The sequence below is a fragment of the Aedes aegypti genome, chromosome 2 (assembly GCF_002204515.2).
Source record: "Aedes aegypti strain LVP_AGWG chromosome 2, AaegL5.0 Primary Assembly, whole genome shotgun sequence".
In the NCBI taxonomy this organism is placed as follows: domain Eukaryota; kingdom Metazoa; phylum Arthropoda; class Insecta; order Diptera; family Culicidae; genus Aedes; species Aedes aegypti.
Window position 1 is genome coordinate 121,822,872 of NC_035108.1, and position 27,888 is coordinate 121,850,759.

Genomic DNA, 27,888 nt, shown 5'->3' on the forward strand with positions numbered 1-27,888 from the left:
CTTTTCGTAAAGGAAATTTTCTCGATTCTCAGGGCATAGAGTATCTTCGTACCTGCCACACAATACACATGCAAAAATGGTCAATAGGTAAAGAAATATTAATGTTAAAAACTGATAACAAATCTATCAATATTATTATGAATTTACATATATTTCAAGCTGCTGCCATTTTCATAATAAATCACCCTACTTTTGAACATCTGCCATTCCTCTGAATTAAAAAAACAAAGCGAGAAAGCTACTAATACTCAGCATCAGAAATTTTCCCTTCTTTCAAACAAAGGTTATTCTGTTGTGATATGGAACTACAGTCGCCTCTCCACATCTCGATATCGAAGGGACCATCGAGATAGGGAGAGATCGAGACATAGAACAAATTTTTAACGAATACTAGATTGAAAATCACCCCGTTGCCAGGAAAATAAAAAACAAACAGATGTCATTTCGTCTTCGCAAATTGTTTTGAATCTCTAAAATCTAGTCTAGTAACCTTTGATAATGGGCATATCGACATACGGAGAGAAAATTGGGAACGAAAATCACATCGAGATATGGAGATATCGAGATAAGGAGGATATCGAGATATGAAGAGTAAAAATGTATGCAGAGTGAAGGGGCCGATAAAATCATCGACATAGGGAGAGATATCGAGATGTAGAACATCGAGATGTGGAGAGTCGACTGTATACACAAATTATGTCGTGCAAAATTTTGACATATTTGTCCACCTCCCCCTTTGTCAATTTTGTAAGGCATGTGATGCTTCTCACAACTCCTTCCCAGCTATGGAGTGGGACATAATTATAACTATATTAAATATTTTATGCTGTCAAAGTGTTTTGATTGATCTTTTTCTCAAACTCTAAGTGATAAAGAAAGAGAAAAATCTTTTTCTCTCTGTCATGTCTTTCCAATTGAGAAAGCATGCTTCTCGGCCAAATGTTCATATGAGAACTCCAACAGTGATTAACTGAGAGCCAATCGACAAAAAACACCATGCCCTGGAAAGTAAAAAATTTTTTCAAACCGCAATGATCCTCGACTGACGAGATTAGAAACCGCGACGTTTAGCTGTGTTCTTGTTAAACAGTTGCGCTTTAATCGCTTCGAATATTAGGGCCATTAGCGTAACTTGAACTTAAATATAGAAAGAACTTGACCCATTCGATAAAAAATCAAAAGCGAGGTGCGTACTTGGCATGAGCGCATTAATTTTCTATGGGGGGGCTAAGATCCCCTAGCCCCTCCGTATTTACGCCAATGATTTGGGCTTTTTTTGTTATCAAAATTTGACGTAAGTCATTTAGTTCTGACATCCCCAAACAAAAAATTTCGCGCATACTTATTTTTGGTACATTCCGGGAAATGGCCTTCCGGAAGATGGGTTTCCGGGAAACGGCATTCCGGGAAATGGGTTTCCGGGAAATGTCATAGAATCGGAACGATGGAAGGTGTGTGAAGGATTCAGGCGAACAGGAGGTCTTATGCGGAGAGCCGGGGTACGATTTTTACGAGATCCAGACAATTTATGTGCTTCGCGGATGATATGGACATTGTCAACCGAACATTTGAAAAGGTGGAAGACCTGCACACTCGCCTGAAACGCGAGGCAGCAAAAGTTGGACTGGTGGTGAATGCGACCAAGACAAAGTAAATGTTAGCTGGTGGGGCCGAGCGCGACAGGGTTCGCCTAGGTTGCATTGTTACGATAGACAAGGATACGTTCGAGGTGGTTGACGAGTTCATCTACCTTGGATCCTTGCTGATGGCTGACAATAACGTTAGCCGTGAAATACGGAGGCGCATCATCAGTGGAAGTCGGGCCTACTATGGCCTCCAGAAGAAGCTGCGATCAAAATAGATTCACGCCCGCACCAAATGTATAATGTACAAAACGCTTATAAAGCCGTTAGTCCTCTACGGGCATGAAACGTGGACGATGCTCGAGGAGGACCTGCAAGCACTTGGAGTCTTCGAAATTTGGGTCGGGTGCTTAGGACGATCTTTGGCGGTATGCAGGAAAACGGTGTGTGGCGGCGAAGGTTGAACCACGAGCTCGCCCAACTCTACGGCGAACCCAGTAGGCCAGAAGGTGACCAAAGCTGAAAGGATACGATGAGCAGGGCATGTTGCAAGAATGTCGGACAGCAACCCCGCAAAGATGGTTCTCTTCTTTCAACAACTGCAAATGAAACCAACATTTTGCGACAACATTCATCTATATTTCCACATACATTAGACATCGATTTTCTTGGAAATCACAATTCACCGGAAGACAAATCTTCTCACTTTCTATGCAATGGCAATGTTTGGAGTGTTACTCGTATGATTTCTTCTGTTTAATCCTAAACACTTCGGCTCCCTAGAACCTCAGTAATAGTAATAGCATATATCTATGTTTTTTGTTTCAACTGTCAAATCAAAGTGCATACGTAGCGCAGTGCTAGTCTTTTTGTGCAAATACAATCAAACGGTACCGTAAATGCAATTCTCTGCCGTATTAGTTAGTTATCCTCCCTATGGTTGGAGCTAGCAACATTTTTGTTCATCTACCGTTTGCTCCCTTCATTTAAGCTCCTTGAGGACTTGGTTGAATTTATCCAGGAAAATGTCAACGTGCTTTTCCTGGAAAATCAGGGCCGGTCGGAATCGAATGCTCAAGTCGCCGCAACCTCCAGAGAGAACACCTGCAAATTAAGAAACGAATGTTAGAGTAACTGTAGCATATTAGATGAGCCAAAATCATTCCACTCCACCACCATTTTACCCTGCACCCATCTCGAGTTCAGTCATTATTCTCAATAGCGTTAAGGACGCGAAATATTTGCATGTTGCAATACTTGTAACTTTCCCACAGACAGAAACCCTGCGTCACATAAATTAACATACCCGGCAAAGTACATCCACTTCACAATTATTAACTGACAGCATTTTCCCATAAGTACATCAGAGGCGATGACCCACTTAGCTTTAGAAAATGAGTGGTGAGTACAGATTTTTTTAAGACAATAACGGCCTGAAGAGCACGGTGATGTCACTTACCCTTCTGTTTCAAAGCTGCCACGGCATCATCGCGCATCTTGGCGTTGGCACAGTTGATTGCCAAGAACGTTCCACGTCCCCTAGCAGAATTGAGCAGATGGGGATAATCCTTCTGAGCCTGAAGCAATCCCTTCTTCAGCTTAGCACCGGTTTTCTCCACGTTCTGCAGCAAGGATTCCGACTTGATCACGTTCAGGATCGATTCCAGCAGCAGCACCTTACCTGGATCACCCATCCAAGTGTTGAACACACGGTACGGCAGCTTCGGAGTCATGTTCAGATTGTGAAAGTATCCTCCCAGTTGCATTTTCTTACTGAAAGTGACCACATCCGGAGGGCCGTCCAAATTAAAGTGTTCGTGACACCAGATCTTGCCCGTTGGGCCACCGCCAGTTTGAACCTCATCGATCAGCAGAGCAGCACCGTTCTTCTTGGTGACCCTCTGAAGTCCTTGGAAGAACTCGGGAGATGCCTCGTTATCGCCACCCTCACTCTGAATGGGTTCAACAATCACTCCTGCAACCGGAATGCCCTTCTTGGCGTACTTCTCGAACAGGCTTTCGACTTCCGCCAGGCAACGAGCATCCTCCTGGGCATTCTCGCGAACATTTTCCTCCAGCGGGTACCTGTACTTGGGGAATGGGGCAATCGGCCAATCGAACGACGGGATGTCAATCTTGTGGATGTATTTGGAGTGGGTGGTCGATAACGTTCCCAAAGTGCGACCATGGAACGCTCCGTGGAAGCTCATGATACTCAGCTTGGGCGCACCGGGAGCCTGGTTGATCATGCAGGAATTGATTTCCTCTTCGGAGAACGACACATTTTCGCCGCGGCGAACTCTCTGATACCTGTAACAATCCAACATTAGTGGAAATTCACATGAATGGAGAAGACAGACTTACCAAATGAAGATGTTCTTGAACGCATTTTCGTTGGAACAGGACCCGCACATCATCGTCGTCAGGTGATCGAGACCCTTCGGGGCGACGGTCATTAGGACGTTTTGAAGCTTACGGGGCCAATCCTCACCCGGGAAGACACCAAGGGCAGGCCGGTTGATGAGGCCTGAAATGGGAGTTTTTTTAGAAACAATCATCTACCTACGTAACAATCATCTAGGGTCAGGCGGGGCAAGATGAGCACCCTAAGGATAAGCGCGATTTAAGCCTACTTAAACGTTATTATTTTGGTAAAATTGGTAACCATCCTTATCTTTTACATTATTACTTTGACCTCCAACCATTAAAAGTTTTAAAAAGTGATGAATAGTTTTCCAAATAACACTTTAAAAAATAGCTTTTTTATCATCGGTCAAAAAAAACTGCGGGGCAAGATGGGCACCCCCATAAAAAGATGCAATTTACTAAAGAAAACTATTATTTTTCAATGCTTGCAATATCTCAAGATATTATCTTTAATATCTGATAATATTTATCTTCAACTAGCTTAGTTTTTAAAACTTTTATCAGAAAATAAATAACTTTTCATAAATTTCTAAGATTTTACTTAAAAAACGATTAAATTTGTTGTTTGTATATTTTTTAGAAAAATTGTTTTGTGCAAAGAAGATACCGTAAGTCAAGCTCACAGCTAAATGTGGTTCTATAATTTCACATTTTTACTTAATTCTAAACATGGTGCTCATCTTGCCCCAAGGGTGTAAATTTGTTAATATAATCAAAACAATTGAAATATTTTTTAAATTTGATAAAATGTTTTGATTATCTACAGAAGATTATTCTATAACTATACGGCCAAAAACGTATGAATTAATTTGTTTACGCAACAAAAATATCACTTTTAAATGAACAAATCTTATATGAAAAGGTAAATTTTTGGACTTCTATGTATTTTGGACAAAATTTACGTTGTGCTGTTGATTTTTTAGCTGAAATTTATGGCCATCATATCAATTTAATGATATTCATCAGAACTCCAAATAATGTATTGAAAAAAAATCGGTAGAAACGACACAAACTAGGGGTGCCCATCTTGCCCCGGGTGCTCATCTTGCCTCACATTCCCCTACGTTAGCTAGACATCAAATTTATTTCAAAACTAGCTTACTCAGCGTGGCTAGCCACGCTCTTACAAAATTTGAAATCGGAAAGCTATGCATAATCTATCGAGGATTGATAATGTTTTATGTTTAACAGCAAAATGACAACATGGACTAATACATTTCCCTGTTCATAACTGTGAAAATGCTCGTAGCCAAGTGGTTTAAGTCCGCGGCAAGCAATGTTGAAGGTGTCTGGATTCTATTCCCGATCTGTCCAGGATCTTTTCGTAATGGAAATTTCCTTGACTTCTCTGGCTCTATGCCCAGAGAACCTGCCACACGATATACGAATGCGAAAATGGCAATGAAAGCTCTCAGTTAATAGCTGTGGAATAACTGAGAGCAGGCTCTGTCCCAGTGAGGACGTAATGCCAATCAGTTGAGTAAGAAGATATATTGGTCCAGAAGAGCTCGATTTTGTATATTTATTTTTTAGAGAGAAGTTCCCAAAAATGCAAACGACAACGATGAAAAATTCTAAAACATTCTACGAATGAGGAAGAAACATGGTCCATAAAACTCTAGAATGTTCTGTCAAATAACTGTTGTAGTGCTCTACAATTTACAATTGTAATGTTCTAACAGTTGTAGTCCTCTAAAATTTCTATTGTAGCGCTTAGTGAAACTTTTCGGTGAAATATTTCAAAGCGTTACTGACAGACAGACAACTCTGGGATCTTATATATATGATTGATGATTGATATAACTTAGGGGCGCTTATTTCATCCTTCATTCAATTTCATTTATTGGAGTCATTTCCTTCATGTTCTTCATTTCCTTCACATTCTTCATTTCCTTCATTTCTTCTATATCATTCATTGCTTTTATTGCTTTCATTTTCTATCATTTCCCTTATTCCCTTCATTTAAGGCGCAAATTGATGAAAATAAAAATACACAGCCTTTTTATTTGGCAAACAAACGAGCTGTGTGTTTTTATTTTCTCCGAATTGTCTATTTAAAAAGAGAAAACTGCTTTTTCAGTTTTGACTTTTGCACCTTTTTTACTTGGGCCTTAATTTCATTCATTGGAATCGTTTGATTTGTTTGATTATTTTGATTCGTTTGTTCGTTTGATAGCATTATCCGCTTGATTCGTTCGATTAATTTGATTGGGTTCACTCGTTTGGTTTGATACGGTCTATTCATTTTATTTGTTTGGTTTGTTTGATTCATTTGGTTTGTTCAATTCGTTTGATTCATTAATTATTATTTTTTATTCTTTAGATTCTTCTGATTCTTTTGATTCTTTTGATTCGTTTGATTCTTTTGATTCTTTTGATTCTTTTGATTCTTTTGATTCTTTTGATTCTTTTGATTCTTTTGATTCTTTTGATTCTTTTGATTCTTTTGATTCTTTTGATTCTTTTGATTCTTTTGATTCTTTTGATTCTTTTGATTCTTTTGATTCTTTTGATTCTTTTGATTCTTTTGATTCTTTTGATTCTTTTGATTCTTTTGATTCTTTTGATTCTTTTGATTCTTTTGATTCTTTTGATTCTTTTGATTCTTTTGATTCTTTTGATTCTTTTGATTCTTTTGATTCTTTTGATTCGTTTGATTCTTTTGATTCTTTTGATTCGTTTGATTCTTTTGATTCTTCTGATTCTTCTGATTTTTCTGATTTTTCTGATTCTCCTGATTCTTCTGATTCTTCCGATTCTTTCGATTCTTCTGATTCTTCCGATTTTTCCGATTTTTCCGATTCTTCAGATTCTTCCGATTCTTCCGATTCTTCTGATTCTTCCGATTCTTCCGATTCTCCCGATTCTTCCGATTCTTCCGATTCTTCCGATTCTTCTGATTCTTCTGATTCTTCTGATTCTTCTGATTCTTCTGATTCTTCTGATTCTTCTGATTCTTCTGATTCTTCTGATTCTTCTGATTCTTCTGATTCTTCTGATTCTTCTGATTCTTCTGATTCTTCTGATTCTTCTGATTCTTCTGATTCTTCTGATTCTTCTGATTCTTCTGATTCTTCTGATTCTTCTGATTCTTCTGATTCTTCTAATTCTTCCGATTCTTCTGATTCTTCTGATTCTTCTGATTCTTCTGATTCTTTTGATTTATTTTGATTGTATTGATTCTTTTGATTTTTAATGATTGTATTGATTCTTCTGATTCTTCTGATTCTTCTGATTCTTCTGATTCTTCTGATTCTTCTGATTCTTCTGATTCTTCTGATTCTTCTGATTCTTCTGATTCTTCTGATTCTTCTGATTCTTCTGATTCTTCTGATTCTTCTGATTCTTCTGATTCTTCTGATTCTTCTGATTCTTCTGATTCTTCTGATTCTTCTGATTCTTCTGATTCTTCTGATTCTTCTGATTCTTCTGATTCTTCTGATTCTTCTGATTCTTCTGATTCTTCTGATTCTGATTCTTCTGATTCTTCTGATTCTTCTGATTCTTCTGATTCTTCTGATTCTTCTGATTCTTCTGATTCTTCTGATTCTTCTGATTCTTCTGATTCTTCTGATTCTTCTGATTCTTCTGATTCTTCTGATTCTTCTGATTCTTCTGATTCTTCTGATTCTTCTGATTCTTCTGATTCTTCTGATTCTTCTGATTCTTCTGATTCTTCTGATTCTTCTGATTCTTCTGATTCTTCTGATTCTTCTGATTCTTCTGATTCTTCTGATTCTTCTGATTCTTCTGATTCTTCTGATTCTTCTGATTCTTCTGATTCTTCTGATTCTTCTGATTCTTCTGATTCTTCTGATTCTTCTGATTCTTCTGATTCTTCTGATTCTTCTGATTCTTCTGATTCTTCTGATTCTTCTGATTCTTCTGATTCTTCTGATTCTTCTGATTCTTCTGATTCTTCTGATTCTTCTGATTCTTCTGATTCTTCTGATTCTTCTGATTCTTCTGATTCTTCTGATTCTTCTGATTCTTCTGATTCTTCTGATTCTTCTGATTCTTCTGATTCTTCTGATTCTTCTGATTCTTCTGATTCTTCTGATTCTTCTGATTCTTCTGATTCTTCTGATTCTTCTGATTCTTCTGATTCTTCTGATTCTTCTGATTCTTCTGATTCTTCTGATTCTTCTGATTCTTCTGATCTTCTGATTCTTCTGATTTTTCTGATTCTTTTGATTCTTTTGGTTTTTTTATTTGTTTGATTTGTTTAATTTTTTGTGTTTTGTTTGTTGATCTGTTTGTCTGTTGATCTGTTTGTCTGTTTGTCTGATTGTCTGTTTGTCTATCATATTAACCCCTGCAAACATTGTTTGTTTATGTGGAGCGATAAATCACAATTCGTACAAACGAATTATATTTTTCATTTCGTTATGGCAGGTTCAGGTGTGCGCTGCATTATCTTCCGAAATCTTATCAGCAGTGAGTGCAATTTTGAGAATCTACCAAGCTTTGCTATACCAAATGTGACTGACGACCTTGAGCACACAATTGGCATGACATTTCGATGATTGATGGGAGAACTGCAGCTGCAACCAAGAACTCGTACTCCCACGCCAACTTACTTTTGAGATTGTGGTCATATTTGAACACTTTCAGCAGCTCCGGATGGTTGTATCCCAGCGGTACAGACGATATCTGGGTGTAAATGTCCAACAGCACGTTGCCATCGACATCCTGCAGGTAGTTGCCAACGGATCGCTCGTAGTCGGCGAACAGCTGCACCGACCCTCCTTGCTGTGCTCACAATCACAAACGATGCGATAGGGGAAGAGATGAAAAAAGAAATATTTTAGAAAAACACCATTCAAACGCCAACGTCGGGACAACGGCAGTGGGAGTCAAAACAAAACCATCAAATTTCACTGCCAGGGCACATGCGAGCGTGGAGAGAAATTTCAAGTTCAAGAACACACATTATTGTTCGCATCTACCGTAGAATAGTGATCATTTCAATCATTCTACGTTTATTTTTTGAACTGAAATAGGAATATATTTTATCGAACTGAGATCATCGTTTAAATTTATGTTTCTTAATTCTAATAATTCTCTCGGAAATTTTCAATACACCAAAATAGACAATGTAGCATAAATATGAATGATAAGTGAGTGTGTTTTGATCGCCAAGATCTATTAGCAAAGTTATCAAGGAAATCTCAATTCAAAATTATAATATCGTCAGTGAAAAATTCTCACGTAAGATAGAAATTACTTATGTGGCATTAAAGTCACTCTACTCTACAGTACTTAGCTTCTATAAGCGATGAATATCTTTTCTTCGCGGTAGATACATACGTACCTACGATGAGTTGTTGTACGTAACGTGTTTTGTCTATTAACGCAAGCATTCTAATTATACATATGTATCGTAAGGGGGAGTTGACTATACTTATAACATATTTTGTAGCATATTGACGTCTGTTTAAGAATAATGCAGTAAAATGATCTCTATAGGATGCATTTCATAGATACATCGACGAAACCAGACCAGAAATCTGACGAGAACTTTACAATTGAAACTTACGTGTGAGATTCCAGCGAATCCCTCATTAATTGAGTAGATAACAAATAAAGTATTTGTTTCTTTCTGGTGTTACGCACCAAGTGGGGCAGATCCTGCTTCTCAGCGTATGGCACTTCCACAGTTATTAACTGAGAGCTTGCCAATTGGCCATTTTTGCATGCGTATATCGTGTGGCAGGTACGATGACATTCTATGTCCTAGAAAGTCGAGAAATTTTCCATTACTACAGTCAAACCTCCATAAGTTGATGTGCCATTACTCGATATCGACTCATGGAACCATGCTACCAATTTACTCATTTGATTGAAATAATTGAATTTTGTTTTAGATATCGGGAAATTCCTTATGAAATTGCATAGTTTTAGGCGTTTTCCGTGTAATTCTTAAAATTTAACCATTCATTAGAGTAAGGTGGGGCAAAAGTTCGACCTTAGTGGTATAATCAAAGTTTCCAGGAAAACAATAGCAGTTAAAACAAAACAAATACCATACAGTGAACCTTCAACATATTGGCTATAATTTTGCTGATCAAACTTGTGTCAAAATATTTACCCATTTTTAGTTATAACAGTTTCAAAATTGATTGTCTTATTCAAACTTTTGCCCCACCGGTGGGGCAAGAGTTCGAATCTAGTGTGGGGCAAAAGTTCGCTGACTAAAACACAAAATATCGATCCTTTTATGACAGGCATACTTTACACCAGCCGTAAACTTAAGTTTGACGAAAAATACACACTAAATTTTCATCAAAAAATTGCCCAAAACCGGGTTGATTGTAATATACTCAAAAATAGCAGTTTATCGCAAAACTAAGTGAAAATGTAAAATTTTGGTGACAGTTTTCACATGATCAGACAAATTTAACTAAATTTGAAGATAATATGTGGATTTTATGCAATTTGAAAATTTTTCCGTGATTTTATACATGGGTCGAACTTTTGCCCCGCTGATTCTAACTTTTGCCCCACTATGGGCCAAAAATTGTTTTCAAGCATTTGTGCAAAAACTAATACACCTCAAAGCAACCTTATGATAGACCTAGAAACGCCCTTACATAAAATATTGAAAAAGATTTTATCTTCAATTGGTTCCACGCAACGAAATTTTGACCAAAAATTACAATATTCATGTCGAAAAACAACAAATTGTCATAACTTTTCCAAATCTCAATCGATTTTTATGATATTTGGATTGAAAGTCTCTTACTTGAATAGCATTCGTACTACCATGACATTTATAAGATTTGTTTTGAATTGAGCTAGAAATCTTAAAAAGCAACTCTTACCCCACTCGAACTTTTGCCCCACTTTACTCTATTTCTATAAATATTGTATTGCAGTCATTCCATGAAAAACCGATCTAGTGGGTCACCGAATGCCGTGAAAATTTGCTATTTCGTTGCTTATCCGAAATAAGGATACACGTGTTTTTTGATGTTTTTTATTAGGGTGACCATTTCCAAAATAGAGTGACTAGAAAAATCGCGATCTTGCGAAATATATATATTTTTTTAATCATAACTTTTGAACCACTTGACCGGTTTTTATTTTCTTGGACGAAATGAAAGCTAAAGATTTTGAATTTTCAAAACAAATATTAAATTTCACAAAAAATGTTTTTTATATAAAAAAAAAACAATAATTTCCGTTTTTTCGTGTTTTAAAGGCCTCAGGGGGCCAAATGGGCTATTGTTGTTCTCATTTTTTCTTGAAAGTTTAGTAAATTTTTTGTTTCCTGTCTAATTTTCAGCGATGTTTGTTTATAAGTTTTTGAGATATATTTTTTTGAAAATAAAAAAATAGTAGATGTAAAAATCGAATTTAGTACTATACCATTTAATTCCACTAGAGTTACTAGATTACACTAGAACTCTAGTGGAATTAAATGGTTTTTTCATCTACTTATAGGTATTCTACTAAACACCTCGAAGATTTATTATCAATAAAAAATCAGTCATTTGTCATCGGTACACACTGTAGGTCTCAGTGGAATAGATTTTTTATTTAAAAAAAAAAATCATAAGTTTTGAACAGCTCAACCGATTTCCAATCTTTTTTATGGAATGAAAACTTAGGACTTCAACTTTCTTAAAAAAAATATAAAACTCTGAAAAAAAAATTTTTACATGAAAATATATAAAAAATGTCCTAAAAAACACTATCAACATTATAGAACACAGAGCAGAAAAAATTTCTTTACAAATTCGTCCAGAATTATGTTACCTATTGACCTTTCAGGTTACTCCTCAAGAGATTTTTCCAGAGATTTCTCCATGAATTTCTCAGAGGTGTAATCCAAAGATCGACAGAGTAGAGAAGCTCTCATTGTTAGATTTGTCGTTAAAAAAAACAACGAGATATCAAATCATAATCTGAGCTGAGGCTTGCAGACGCGAACATTTTGGTCGATCAATTTGAACAAACGTTTTTTACGAGTTCTAACCGTTACCTCTCTCGCAAAAATTCAAAGCTTTACAAAGCTTTTGGCAGTAAATTAGAAAGCTTCTGACCGTATACAATATTTACAAACAAATTTGAAGAGTGAAGCAAAATAAGGATCTGTTATAACGTTACTCAGTACGACTCGTACCCAAATGCTGTTGGTACACAAAGATTTAGATTAACAGGCCGTGGCGTAGCTAGGTTTTTCGAGGCCCGGTGCGGAGTCAAATTCGAGGTCCTTCGAAATAGGGGCTCTAGGTTAACGTAGAATTAACATGTGCCTCATCAATAGGGCTTTTACTGGCTAAAAATCTTAAGACATTAAAATATAAAATATGATTCAGTAACCACGTTTCAGTAAATCTAGTAATCTAAAGTAATCTCAAAACTCATCCAGCAATTCTTTCCTAGCATTCATAAATAACTCTAAAGATTCGTTCGGAGATTTTGTTTTAATTTCCTCCTATTTTCCTGCCGTTATACGCATGTTCCAAAATATGCAATCGAGAAAAACGCGTTTAAAGATTTTAACGTATTTAGGCCTCGTATTGACCAGGTGTGCGGTAAATTAAATTAAAATCTTTACAATAATATAAAGAATAGCGTGTTCATTTTGAATAAAGAGTTTGTATTATGGGAATAAAATAAATTTAGCTACGAAATTCAAAGTGGGACTGTTATGCCTAGAAATACGGGGTTTTTAGTGAATTTCTACGCATAACAGTCCCACTGATAGTAGTGACCAATCATGTGCTAAGCATACTGCTGTAGACGACCGTTCTTACGTATAGATTGTACCGAATGTAGAGGGCGTATATCCTCAAGATTATGTTAAGGCACCTAATGAAGGCTCAAGTGACGTGTGCCAAACGGAGCCACGTGTGGGGAAGTGAAGAAATACGATTTTATAGTTTGGGATGGAAAGCAAAGCTTTTTGTAAGTGTGATTATGAGAAAATGTCTTAAGACTTAATTTGATACATCGCAAATTAAGTTTTAGAACCACCAACATATTTGCCACTTGTACCGAAGAACTAATTATCCGAAAAAAAAAACCAGTATGTGGCCAGGCAGGCTTGATAGAAACTCCTCTGCGATGCAAAGAGGAGGCGATTTTGCCGTTTTTCTGAGGAGAAAAAAATAAACTCAAAATTTTCAACACAGATCCTCAAGCGATTCGAGTGAGAGTGCAGAAAAATGCGAGGATTTTTTCAGACACTCTCTCTCTCTCTCGTTGCGATGCTTACCATCACTCACACTTCAAACGAACTCTCGAGTCTGTCGCCCGAACAGACAGTCCTCGGGGAGTTGTGAGAGCACCCTTTTTTGATGGAATTTAACTCGTTTTTTTTGTGCTGCTTCTTCCTCGCTCATTTTTCGTTGCCTCGCTGCTTAGCATTTTTTGGCTCCCTCGCAAAAAGGGCACTGGCAGCACGCTGCTCTAGAGTATGTCACCGAACTCTGATGATGTTGAGGAGAATTATCAAGCCTGTGGCCAGGTCCAGGGCTGTTAAGTATCATGACTGACTTGCAAAATTGACGAAACAAGTCTTCTCACTGTCACAAGTCGAAACTATATTTCATGTGCTGACTTCGCCAAGTTGCAATGACAGAGCTCTCACGAGAGCATTTTCAATGTTGTATTGAAGTATTGAAAGAAGTATTGAAATTTGTATCTCATTTTGGAGAATTTCGGGAAGTAATTGAAACAATATCCACTCCCTCCTTGATTCGAACAATATAAACAACAATTATACCAGATAATTAAATAAAAATAGTCAAGAACGCGATTCCGTCACAGGCCGTAGTGACGGAAAAATGAAAGAGAATTTTGAGAAAATCTCTTTAATTGTCTCGCCGTTCTATGACAGTGAGGTAAGCAAATATGTAAAAGTCACGCGACACCCTGTATTTACATTGACGCTTTCTAGCCCTGGCCAGGTCATCCAAAACCTCTTGAACTATTCTTCTTTTGACTTGACTTTGACTTCTTCTTGACTTCATAAAGTTTGAGATGTCGCTAGATAGGTCTCAGAACCGCCAGTATAATGGCCACTTCCTCAGGGAAACAGGGTGTTTAAAACAACCTGGTATGTTATCAAATCATCCAAGAACCTTTGTATTACCCTTCTTTAGCCTTGATTTGGGAATTGAAGTTGCCAGCGAAGTTTCAGAACGGACAGTTTAGAGTCCATTTTCCTCAGGGAACCGGGAATTCAGAACAATCCGACAACAAGTTGAACCACCTTTAGACTTGTTTCGCAATTTCATGAAAATTGATATATCGCTAGGCAGGTTTCAGATTCGCCAATATAATGGCCACTTTTACCAGTGAACCGGTATTCGGAACAACCCAGCATGTGACCAAGTCATCCAAAAACGGTCGAACTATATTTATTTAGACTTGGTTTGCTAAATCATGAGGTTGATTTGTCGCAAGCCATGGACTCGAAATCGAAGTGGTTACTGATTCTTCAAGTGGGATTATTTCAGTACTCTCCGTAATGAATCCAAAATTATGGTAAATTTCTAATCGATGACCGTAGTTCCAAAAACTAGAAGAATTTTGTGATCAACCCTGAAAGTTTAACTGCAATTCATTGAAAAACGGATGGTAAATAATATTTCTATCAAATTTGACGTCAGGCTCGCATGAATGATGAATGCATCCCGATAATACAAACACATAAAACAGATTGTGTTCCACATGGGGTGTAAATCCAACGTAAGAAGATGTTCAAAACGATTTTCCCAAACACCAGCTAATTCAAAACTGCCTACCGAATATTGTGTTCGGGATCAGCGCAGCGAATTGTATAGTGTGACAGTTATGCGTAGAAATACAGTAGTGGGACAGTTATGCGTGGAAATTCAACAATGGGACAAATTGACTTGGCTTGCTTTTCATTGAGTTTCCAAACAAAGTTTATTTTTAGTAAGTGTTTTCTAAAACTATACGTAAAAATAAACTGTTTGGTGACAAAAAATCAAAATGCACAAAAAGTAACATGGGACAATTATGCGTATAACGGCAGTTTCGTTCAGAGTTTCTTTCAGAGGCGCGTCCACGTCCAAAACCAATGGGTAGGACAAACGTTGGCAAATATGCTGTACACAGTTAGGCGAAGAAATTTTAGGGTTAAAAATCGTGGGCTGGAATTTGAAAGTGACTATATTTGAGAGGCCCAAACGCAAAGAGGTGTAAGTGACATTTTGGTCGATTTTGAGTTGAGTATATTAAAAATTCTACTATTTCCAAGCTTTCTAACGCTATTTTAAACAGAAAAATGTAATATAATTCTCAGAAAGCTGGCTTGTTTATTCCGACTCCAATACCATAAGCATAGAATGAAAAAAAAATAAAGTAGCTTTTCTCAAAACTTGGTTGTTGGCTCTGACAACTGTGAATTTGTGTATTTTTTTTCTTTGCACTGAAGTGACCCGGCTAATCACAAAAGTTTTCAAGAGAAACGGAAGATTCTTAATCGTCCAGAAACTCCTTCAAATATTTCGGTAGAGTTTCTTCAACAATTCTGCGAAAAAAAAAATCTTGCGGAAAACCTTTACAGGGCTGATAACAGGTCTATTTTTAGAGACTAAATAATATCTATTTTTAATGGAACGTCTTTAGAGTCTATTTGTTTGGTGTCTAAAGTCACTATTCTTTCTCCTTGCATTGCATTCTGATTTGAAACACTCAACTAGGAGAGCTTCCGCAATGACTGCGCTGAACATTTTTTGAAATACATTTTCAGGATTTCCTTCAAAGATTTTGCCATCATGTTTTCCCCGATTTTTCCAGTAGTTACTCTAACAGAACTTCCAAAGATACATAAGTTCTCCCAAGAAAATCGTCAAAGGTTCATTCTAGAGATTTTAAAGAAATTTGTTAAAGGTTTTTCAGGAACGCCTACAAAAATCTCCAACCATTTCCTTATGAGATTCTTTGTGAATTAATCTATGGTTAAACTTATGAAACTATTTTTTTTCAGGGATTTTTCTAGGAAATCTATTTTCAAGAAAGTTGCAACGGATTCTTCAAAATTTTTCAAGATTTCACACCAATAACACCAGCATTTATTCCGATGCTTTTTACACAAATTTGTTCAATGTTTCTCAAGGAAATTTCTTCAGAGAATCCTGTATAGATTTATCCTGGGATTCAATTGTTTTTTTTTCTTTAATTATCTTAACAATTCAACTAGAAAAAACATATAAGATTTTCTTCGAGGATAGGAAGTTTTTCAACAACCCTCGCCAAAGTTCAGAAGTAAATTACTCAGAGATTACTATAGGATTTGTTTTACCAATATTTTACGTTTTTTCAGGGATTTCCTCAATAATTTCTAAAAAAAATAACATCGAGGATTCACTGGAGACATCCCTGAAATAATTCCTGGATAGATAATATGAAAAATTACCTTGGAAAATTTTGCAAAGAATTTTCTGAAGATATCTGAATAAAAATTCTTGGTTGAAATGTTGAAAAAAAAACAAATCAACAGTTCGGGAAAAGATCCTAATAAATCAGCGGAGGCATCTCTGGAGAAATTTTTGCGAGAGTAATTTTCAAATAAGTTTATAATCAAGATTCTGGGGTTATCTTTAAAAAATGAAGTTTTATGAAGCTTTATTGAACTAAATTCATGGAGGAATTTATTAACTAGTTAAAGCACCAATAAATGAATTCCTGCTAAAATCTCCAGAGTTATGGGTGTAGAAAATTTTGGGCAATAACCTGAATTAGTTTCTAAAGGAATACCTGAAGAAAAAAAACTTGAAAAAAGCATACAGTTATACGAGCAGTAAAATTTGTTATTCCCAAACATAAAAGTATTGATAACTGGATTTTCTGAGAATTTTTAAACTGCTTCGAAAAAAAATTATTTGGTTGGTTCATGTATGGTGTAACCAAGAAGAGTTCTCGTTCGGTTTTTTTATTCCCGTTCGGTCTCGGTTCCTATTTTAAAGGCACTTAGCCACCATAAGCACTGTTTTCACAATCTGCTATCTGAACTACTTCCAGAAATTCCTATGGGCAATCTAGAATCAGCCAAAAACTTTTATAGCGGGGCTGTGGATGTTCTATAGGAATTGTTATGAAAATTGACGAGACATTCAACATTGCTTTGATAGAATACATCAAGCGTGATCGCTCGTTTAGAAATCGCAGCACCATCCGCTCGTGCTGTATACAACACGATGCATCTTCCAAAGATTCATCAAGAATCTTCTGATGATTTTCTATGAAAGTTCCAGGAACTTCTTAAGAATTGCTCACAGGAATTCTCATGGCAATTCGCTCCAGAACATTGGGTCTGGAGTCGTAGATTTTATCAGACACCATCCACGCATCACGCATCAATAGGCATGAGAAATCGTGAAAACCTTATCGTGTCTTCCATCCTCCAAAGAATAAGTACGACCTGGGAGGGAGGCACAGATACACACGAAATATGACACAACACTTTTCCAAATTGGAAGATAACACCCAAGGGTGGAACTGGCGGCTCTTTATTGCTACCCCGACGTGTCGCTGGTTCTAAAATGTAAACAACCATACAAAATAACGACCAAACAATGGTGACGGCGTAATCAATTTTCTCGCAAACATCTTTTTTGGTAATTTAGCAGAATTTTCTGATTAAATTGCCAACAGCGCACTGCATTAGCACGTAGCAAATAACTGCTTGCAAACAAATTCTTTCAAGCGCATTGATTACCTGTAATTTTGCGAAGAATGAATTTTACTTTTCCGCGTTAAGCCTTAAAACTGGTTCTGGACTTAGGTTGGCGGCTTTTCAATTTTACTCCCAGTTGACAGCCGCCCTCCACCCTTGATAACACCCGCTCACCAACGACAATCAAGGCAGGCTTGCGAAAAATCGCTAGTTTTCTTTTGTTGTGTACCTTCGATCTTTTTGGACAAACTTGGGAAAATGGCCATAGTTTTATGTGCATTAAATTTCAATTTTGATTGGAAAAGAGTAAAAAGATGCATGTTTTAATACTTCATATTCGATCAAATTAAAAGGTGCTATCGTGGCATTGCTTTTGGGTGTGTAGAAATTGATTTTCAACCGATTGGTGTCAACTTTGTTGAAATGCAAAAATATGTTTTGATCAATTACGCGCTTTTCTCATGTTTGTCCATTCTTTAAGATCTGGGCTCACACTGACAGTTTGTGACAGCATAATCTCGGCTCACTATGACGTACATAAATTTTGTATCGGTTTCTCCCTCCCAGAGTACGACCTTGATCGAGTTTGTATGTATATTGAACAGATGATGGAGTGTTTGATCTGTTGAATCTGTTGCATGCTCCTTTGAGGGCGAGTGACGGAATCTGGATCAATTGTGTCCGGTTCGCGTTTTTTCGGAAGAAAAAAAAAGTAAACAAAGTGTGGGTGAAAAAATGAATAAAGGCGACAGTAGTGTTTGATCCGTTGAATCTGTTGCATGCTCCTTTGAGGGCGAGAAACGGAATCCGGATCAATAGGGTCCTAAAGCCCTGTCCCAATTTTAGTGCCAAACGCTTAAGTTTAGGCCAAAAACACATGTTTACTCAATTTTCTAATGTTTTCCGTTGGTTTAAGCCCAAAAAACATTTTTTTAGATTTTGTCACATCCTTTGGCTTAAACTCAAATTTTGGGTGTATTTTGTTTTCCGTGTCCCTTACGAAATGTCAGATAGGAACAACCCCAGTGGTCGAACTAAAACCCCTGTGGTGTTTTTGTCGACTAAGCGAACGTCAAACATGATCAAAAGTGTCAAGGTTCATTTATGGACCAAATTTTTAAAATAAAGTTTAAACATGTTATAGCCATTATTTGAGCGGGAAAAATTACTAAAGTAGTTACAGTAACATGCTTTTTCGTGTTATAAAATAAAAACAAGATTTCATTAAAAATTTTAGGACCCAATTGTGTCCGGTTCGCGTTTTTCGGGAGAAAAAAAAAACGAAAACAAAGTGGAGTGCTTCGTGAAGCCCAAGCAGGACAGTTCGGTTTTGCGTCGTCCGATAGATGTTGCTCACGGTTTCGCGCGTGTTTTCGTCGCCGGAGAATTGTTTTCCCTGTGTGGAGCGTCTTGCTGGGTAGGTATTTGGGAAGGCCCAAGCAAGACGGTTTGTTTCGGGACGCCAAGAAGTTTTGCTGTCAGTGTCAGTTTTGTGTTCAGTCGAGAATGGATTACCAACTGGTGAGTTCGTTTCATGCTTATGATAACACATTTTTTCTTGAAAGCGTAACTTTTATGTAATATTAAAACAAACTTTGTATGGTTCGTCACTATAAGTGTCGGCATTATGCTTTTTTCTTATACAATTTCAATATACATATATTTTTCTCTTTTTGACGTTATTAAAAATTATCTTTTGAATTGTTCAACATTGGGAATGTTGACGTATTTTCTAAAACTTCTACCATATCAAGACAAAATGCACAGTAATACTCATATGTAATTTTCAAACAAACTATGTATGGCTCGTCACTACAAGTGTCGGCATTATTCCTGTTTCATATAATTTAAAATATATACACGTAATTTTCAATTTTCGTCATTAATAAAAACGTCTTTTGAATTGTTCGACATTATAGATGTTGACGTATTTTTTAAAGCTTCTACCAAAAACTTCTCGAGACAAAAATACAAAACTAGCTTTAAATATAAGTCGTATATTTCCCCCTTGTCCATGGTTCGCATCACCGACCAGAGGTGACTCCCAGATCTTTTCCTCCCTCACTAATAAACACCCTTCCCGTGGTGATTGTGGAGATGCAGAGGTATTCTCGGTCTCTAGAAGCAACAATCATTACACCCTAACATTCTTTCCCCATCCCAACTGACTGTAAGGACTTGGCCAGCACCGTTATTGATCAATAATAGTAGATCTGTTAAAATTGCACTTCGAGAGTGAGCGGAAACTCCCATCCCTTATTCATTTGGATCGTAGTGCAATTCTTACCAGTTCCGATCAATCACGGAGTAGCAACCATTCACATGTACAGTCAGTCTATGCTATGCTATGCTAGAAAAAAAAACGAAAACAAAGTGAGCGAGTGAAAAAAAAAAGAACGTCAGTAGTTTTTGGTCCGTTGAATCTGTTGCATGCTCCTTTGTGGGCGAGCGACGAAATTCGGATCGTGTCCGGTTCGCATAGTAACCGCACTATCGGTATCGATCAACATTTAAAATTATATATTTATCGTTTACCAAAACGAATCCTTTCCCATATTCAAACACAAAATGTTTTCTTGTGGAAGTGCAGAGGACTCCTCGGCTTCCATAAAGCAAGTAACACGTCAACATTTCCCTCCCATTCCCAAATTGACCTGCATTCGGACGCAGCCGGTGCCGGTATTGTTTGTTATAATAATGAGAGCACCAGTACTTACACATTGAAGATTCTACTGATCCTGAGTAGCATCTGTTGGTTCCCTGTGTAAGTACAGCAGTTCTTGCAATAACGAAGTAGCAACTGCGGGCGGTCAATCATGCTCATGCTCATGCTCATATTGAACAGATGATTATAGTTTAATTGATTTTCAAGTTTTCTGCTGATCTTTGTTTTTTTATTGAATCATGAGTAGGACAATCCTTTGACTGTCCTACCCAGGTGTTTTTGTGTTTAGTACATGTCCTACCTGTCCTACCAACTTCCCGCGCCACTGGTTTCTTTAGTATTGCAACTAAAAATTTATCTAAATACTTTGAGAGATTTTAACCAAATTTCCTTTAGGAATTCTTCAACAGCTTCTTCCAAAAATTTCCCAAAGAAGTTCTCTAATTCATTCAGGATTGCTCTAAAACGACTCCAAGACGATACTAAGAGAAGCTTCCCAAAATAATTGAAGGGAATCCCAGGAATAAAAAATCTAGTGGAAATTTCTAAACTTAATTTTAAAAATATAACTGATTCTGGTAAAATACATGATAAATTCCCACAAGGGAAACGTCTTTTAAAAATCTCCGGATTTCTTCTAGACTCTTAAAAAAGTCATGGAGAGTATCCCGAAAACCAGAAGTAATAATTGGAAAATATATCAAACGAAATCCATAATTTAAGGTAGGAATTTCCTACAGAGAGCCCCTTTTAAAATGACATTTCTTTTCAACTGCGTACCGTTTTGTCTCAAATTCCGAACACTCGGTTTTTGTATGGCGATTGGGTTGAAATATTTCGCTGAAATATGTCACCAAATAACAAGGAAATGGCAGTCAATTGCAATTCAATTTTAACGTCTCCAATATAATTTTTACCACGGGAGTAGTGGTGATTCTCTAGTTTGAGACCAGTAGAACAAGCTCAGATAAATTTATTTGCGAAATTATTTATTTGAATACGTTTTTATCGTGCTGTTCGGAATTTGAATCAAGGTGTTTGGAATATGAGACAGAATAAACGCAGTGTTCGGCATTTGAGTCAAAATGTTGTTCCATACTTTTACGTTAAAACAATACAAAAAATAATTAAATCAACATTATTATTGATACACCCAACTGCTAACAGTTAGACTTTACGAATAAATTAAAATTTACACAAATATCAGCCAATTTATGCCAAACAGATGCATTTGAAGTCACTGTTGTCCTTAAGTGTTCGGAATATGAGTCAAAACGGTACTGCGATCAGAAAAATGTGATTTCCTGGACCATTTCTGGTAAAAAAATTTCCACACATCGAGATAGGTGATTCCATTTCTTGGCAGTAGCAAACTAGCCTTTAAGTTGAATAATCTAATGCGGATTTCCAAAATTTATTCAAGAAATGTTTGAAAGAACTCAAAATTTCGGGAGAAATACATTTGGAATCCCCGGTTAATTTATAATAAATTTATGAAAAAATCCTAATAGATTTTGTGAAATTATCCCTGTTAAAATTTATGGAACAATTCCTGTGATAATATGTGGGGTAATTCCTAACGAAGCGAGAACTTTTCAAGGAATTCTTGTTTGACATGAATTTTTTTAACCCGAGAGTAAAGCTATGTGTAATTTCGCGGAAGTATTACTGAAGGAATATTTCTTTAGTTATTACTCTGAGATAGCAATTACTGAAGAAATTGGTACAGCTAAAGAAATATTTTTTAGAGATTCTGAAAGAACCTCTGGGAGAATTAGAAAGTAATCTCATTGTTAGAGCAATGAACCATTTTGTTGCAAAATCTGTAGAAATTCCTTACAACATAGCTTGAGAAATCATTTGAAGCTTTTCGCACTGAATTCCTGAAAAAATAATAAGAGAAATTATTTTAAAAATTTCTGGAGGAATCTCTAGGGGAATCTCTTTAAATGTATTCCTGACGAAAACTCTAGAATTCCTGAAAGTTTTCAATAATAAATCTATAAACCTATGGAATAGTAGCGTTGTAATTTTTGGAGTACATACATGTACATTTTGAAAGACTTGGAAACCGACATGGTTCGTAATAAAGCTCATAATAGAAATGTTTCCAAAGCAGCTCAGGCTCAAGTTATAGAGGGCATCCGAATGTTTGATGAATAACAGAATAATGTATTTTTGAATCCAAAAACAAAAACATAACTGGATGCTACAGGAATCCCTACTCATTTCCAGTTCAGTTTCCCATCAAACCTTATTTTTTCCTTCATGTATACATTTTAGTTTGTTTAAAACAGAATTTATACTGTTATAAGAAATATTTACCATTATTTTGAGGACCCTAGGAATCCGGGGCCCAGTGCGGACCGCACGCCCTAGCTACGCTATCATTTTTTGTGTATGCATTCCCATGGTCCGAAAAAATATTTTAGTAATTAAGTAATCAATGACTAATAGGGTCCTAAAGCCTTGTCCTAATTTTAGTGCCAAACGGTTATGTTTAGGCCAAAAACACATGTTTACTCAATTTTTTAATGTTTTTCGTTTGTTTTAGTCCAAAAACATTTTTTTTATGTTTCTTTAGATTTTGTCACACCCCTTGTCTTAAACTCAAATTTTGGGTGGATTTTGTTTTCCGTGTCCCTTCCGAAGTGTCAGATAGGAACAACCCCAGTGTAAAAACTAAAAGCCCTGTGGTATTTTTGTCGACTAAGCGAACGTCAAACATGATCAAAAGTGTCAAGGTTCATTTATGGACTCAATTTTAAAATTAAAGTTTAAATATGATGTAGCCGTTATTTGAGCGGGAAAAATGCTTAAGTAGTTACAGTAACATGCTCTTTCGTGTTACTAAATTAAAACAAGATTTAATTAAACATTTTAGGACCCTATTAAACTAATCATAATATGTATGTACAGTTAACTCTCCCTTACTCGATATTCCATATCTCGATATCGAGTTAGAGAACCATATTAGTAAAAGTTGGTTTTCATGGCTAACTCGATGGTCCCTTAGATCGCAGTTGCACTGGTTTTGTGTTCTGTAACTCGATACCTTCCTAACTCGATAGTCCCTGCAAAATCGAGTAAGGGAGAGTTGATTGTAGATAAATTAACACGAAAGACTTTGAAACAATAAAAAATATGATGTTAAAAACAAATCGTTCAATAATCGAACGGTACAGGTTGCAAAAGCAATCCGTGCCTAAATCGAACGGGCACTGTATCTCTTTGTTTTCCCTAAAGCTAAGTATGCTGTTTCGCTCAAGAAAAGTAAAGAAATTCCTTGACTGAAAGGGTCAAGAAATTTCCTACAGAGAGCCCCCTTTGAAGTGACATTTCTTCTCAACTGCGTACTTCGATCAGAAAAAAGTGATTTTCTTGACCATTTCTTGGGAGAAATTTTCCACGCATCGAGATAGGCGATTCCTTTTCTTGTCAGTAGCAAACCGGCCTTAATGGCTGGTTTGCTGCTGATAAGGAAAGTAATTACCTATCTCGATGTGTGGAAAATTGCCTCCCAGAAATGGTCAAGAAAATCACATTTCTTTGATCGTAGTACGCAGTTGAGAAGAAATGTCATTTCAAATGGGGCTCTCTGTAGGAAATTTTATGACTCAAACAGTCAAGAAATTTCTTTACTTTTCTTGGGCGAAACAGCATTCTTAGATCAACTCGAAAGAATGCGCGGTCCCTTAAATCTAGCATACTTCGATCCATCTGTAAGTCGATACTTCTCTAATTCGGCGTTCACTAACTCGATCTGTTTCAGTTTCCTATGCAAGTTTACCTCTCTAACTCAATATTTTAGTTAAAAGTAATTATCTATTCATTTTTTACACGTTAAAATCAGTATTTCGAATTATATTGACAAAAAAATATTAAAAATTGAAATATATGTGTTCTGTATCTTATTGATACCTCTAACTTGATAATCCTTTCAATATCGAGTTAGAGAGAGTTGACTGTAATTATGATATTCAATACGGAAAAAATAGTTGAATACAAACATATCAAATCATGTATCCCTAGTAAACTTGGAGTTGCTGAAGTTGATGCCGCTCTCAGAAATGTTACAGTACGTCACAATGTTGAACCACAGAGAACAGACATGGAGGCTCGAACAAAATTTCATCTGAACAATGTGTAAAGCTTCGAATCAACCATCAGCGCCGCCAACGCAGACAGCCCAACATACAAATTCGTTTCGACAACACGATGTCACTAGTGAACGTCGAAATGCATTGACACACAAAGCAACGCTAGCGACAAGTGGCAATTTTTGATATCGACACTAGCGCCAAAGAGTAAAACACGGCAAATTTGTAGCGTTCTCAATCTGACGACAGCGCCGCGTAACAGGAGCATAACGACATACTTTGAAATAACCAGTACAATGCTTTACACACGCTGACGAGAAAAGATGAACGTCTGTTCTCTGTGGTTGAACTAAAAGTTGTCAAAGTTGTTTGAATTACTGGTTCTACTAATGTTCACACAACATTCAAACAATAATTTATGAAACTTTTTAGTGATCTATTCCACCAAACGTACGCGTATTTGCAAAATGATATGTACAGAATCGAATGGTATACCATGCCCATAAAAGCATAACTGTCCTGGAAAAATTAGGCATTGAGAAAATAGTGCTCAAAGTTTGAAGTTTGTCTTCTCATACAAAATTGTCTATCCATATTCATTCAACATCACCGCACAGATAACTTATATTGCTCCTATCCAACAGCAAAAACTATGAACTTGAACTCAATTCACGTTTTTCAGTTGCTATTTAGGTTTAAGTTTATATATGGACTTTTATGTCTTTATTGTTCAATATGTTACGATGAAAAAAGGCGCTGGCTCGCAAATTCATATGGACCAGTTATGCTTTCAAGGGCAGTGAACTCGGTTATCATTCACAATGCCGGTTCGATTTCGGCAGCATGCCAAAAACATTCTTCTTCTTCTTCTTCTTTTTTGGCGTTACGTCCCTACTGGGACAGAGCCTGCTTCTCAGCTTAGTATTCTTATGAGCACTTCCACAGTTATTAACTGAGAGCTTACTATGCCAATGACCATTTTTGCATGTGTGTATCGTGTGGCAGGTACGAAGATACTCTATGCCCTGGGAAGTCGAGAAAATTTCCAACTCGAAAGGATCCTCGACCGGTGGGATTTGAGCCCACGACCCTCAGCTTGGTCTTGCTGAATAGCTGCACGTTTACCGCTACGGCTATCTGGGCCAAAAACATTCATGTTGCCTAAATCAAACCGTGCCAAAATCTAACGGTTGTTTTTAATGGAACATATATCTCCGACCATGTTTTGAACATGGTAAGCCTCATAAAGACCCACAGAAATATTGAGATTAACAGGATTGGTGACTGACCCACACTCCATTTTTTTTGTATACATTTCCGTGTTGCCAAAATCAAATGGTTAAGATGTCAAAATCAAACGGGCACTTTACTTATAGGTATTCCACTAAACAATTTTTTTTTATCACCAAACATGCAGAATGTGACTTAAATTTTATGTAGAATATAGTTTCGTCTAAATTACACGATTAAATTTATATTAAATCGATTGCAGTACTGACCCGATTTTTTCAGCCCTTTTTTGCAAAGAACTTTTTGTTCTCATCGACTCGTAATCGATTTTTCTCCAAATCTTTTTTTAACTCAGTATAAAGGTTATGGATGACATAAAGAAGAAGGAAATATGATAAGTTGAATGGGAGCTGAAGAACGATTTGAAAAAGGGGCTGATAAAATCGGGTCATCTATGTATTTCCTACATTCCCGCAGTATTCATACAAAATTCCTCCTTTCTAAAAATAATGTTTGAGCATCGAAAGTATTGTGAATTTTGTTGATAAGTATTCTTAGCGTTAGCGTATTTACCGTATACTTCGTAGATTGGATACTAACAATAATCATGATTTTTCATTTGATAATCTCATCTAGAATGCTCGGTAACTAGACGTGCTATGATGATTTTGAAATCTATCTTCTATACAAATAAAAATGGAATGGTGTTTGTATGTCACGAAATGGCTTACGAACGGGTCAACGGATTTGAATGATTCTTTCTCAGTTTTGTTCGTCAAGGGTTCCGACAGATCCTTCCCACTCGGGCTCAGATTGGGTACCACTTCTAGTACTGCATTTGGTCCCTCGGTAGTGCAAAAGGTACCCAAGTTTGACAAATCGCAGTACACTTTGAACGGCATTCTAGATTGCCTTATGAGCCATAAAGTTTTGGGCAACTGCAAGGGACATGGGGGTCTTTAATGTGTCTTTGGTTCCGACGTGTTTGTGTGTATAAAAATCCCATAATATTCACCGGGAAAGTTGAAAAAACGAGCGCGAAAGAAACTGTCATTTTATATGGGATGATCAAAAGCGTTTTTCAACAGCCTACTTGATGGCAAGACGAAGTTTGCCGGGAACACTAGTCAACAATAAATTCAGCAACCCTAGATTAAGTAAATAGCGGTGCTTGAGACAACAAGTTTTCCGCAGTGTAATGTGAACATTACCGACGACAATCCCCTAAAAGAAGATATATTGCGTGGGTGACTGCGATTAAAAAATAAACTTCGGATACGTATCCGAAAGACCGAGCCTCTAGCTCCAACCCTAGCAAGCACGTTGATTCAAACTCACAGACAATTTATGAATTCGAAGTTAAAAATAAAAAAATATATATATTTCGTCTCGGCTAATCGCACCCGTTTCGAATGATATTCATTTGAGTCGCATAGAATGGTCCAACGTCAGCGCGGGGATTGTCCTCGCACCAATCATTGCACACAATTTAGACCAATTGATGCAAATTGATACGACGTAACAAACAATCAAAACTCATTTATGCTCACACTTTGTTCGTTCCTTGGCAGTGATATTGACTCGACTGCATTTCCATTGCTTTGCATCGATATAAGGTAACGAACTACTTGGGCCCATTTATGAATCATTTTGGCATGGCAGGTTTTTCTCGGCAAAATTGTCTAAAACTTGTACATTCTGACCAAATGTGAGCCTAGCAGCGTACCAAAGTGTAAATCCAAAGTGCCAAGAATAGGATACAGTTCCATACGAACCTGCAGTGCATTGAGTTGTTTTAGCAGCTCCTTGGATTTCGGTCCAGGGATGGCAGTTTTGACAGATGGACCATTAGGCTCACTCAGCTGGGTCGCGAATGTTCGGCACACTGTGAAAAAAATGCGTAATGCACATTATCGATCCGATGTCTGGATGACCCAGGCCACGTTAAGACTTACATTTCTGCAGCGAATTATGCCTCTGAGCTTCAAGCCGAACTGCGGCCACACTCAAGGTCTTCAGCGACATCCTACAGTACTTAGATCAATAAGATTTTCACCTTAAATCAAATGATTTTTTCACTCCACTCGATAAATATCACAAAATTTCCACACCAACTTCAGTGCTAGATGTATGGAAAAACCATGCGTCGTAACAATCAGAGCTTATGCAGCCAAACTTCTCCTCTCGCCAAGAGCAACGGATGGAATGGAATGGATGATCATA

General features: G+C 36.9%; 1 protein-coding gene across 1 annotated transcript; it reads right to left on the minus strand.

Moving 5' to 3' along the window:
* Positions 1-2,200: 2,200 nt before the first annotated feature.
* LOC5576553 (4-aminobutyrate aminotransferase, mitochondrial) lies at positions 2,201-27,888 on the minus strand. The gene is made up of 6 exons (XM_021842156.1): positions 27,621-27,888; positions 27,441-27,550; positions 8,591-8,762; positions 3,948-4,110; positions 3,043-3,893; positions 2,201-2,687 (listed from the first exon to the last, which is right to left on the minus strand). The coding sequence occupies exons 1-6, from the start codon at positions 27,688-27,690 to the stop codon at positions 2,566-2,568; spliced, it is 1,488 nt and encodes a 495-aa protein (XP_021697848.1). The 5' UTR covers positions 27,691-27,888; the 3' UTR covers positions 2,201-2,565.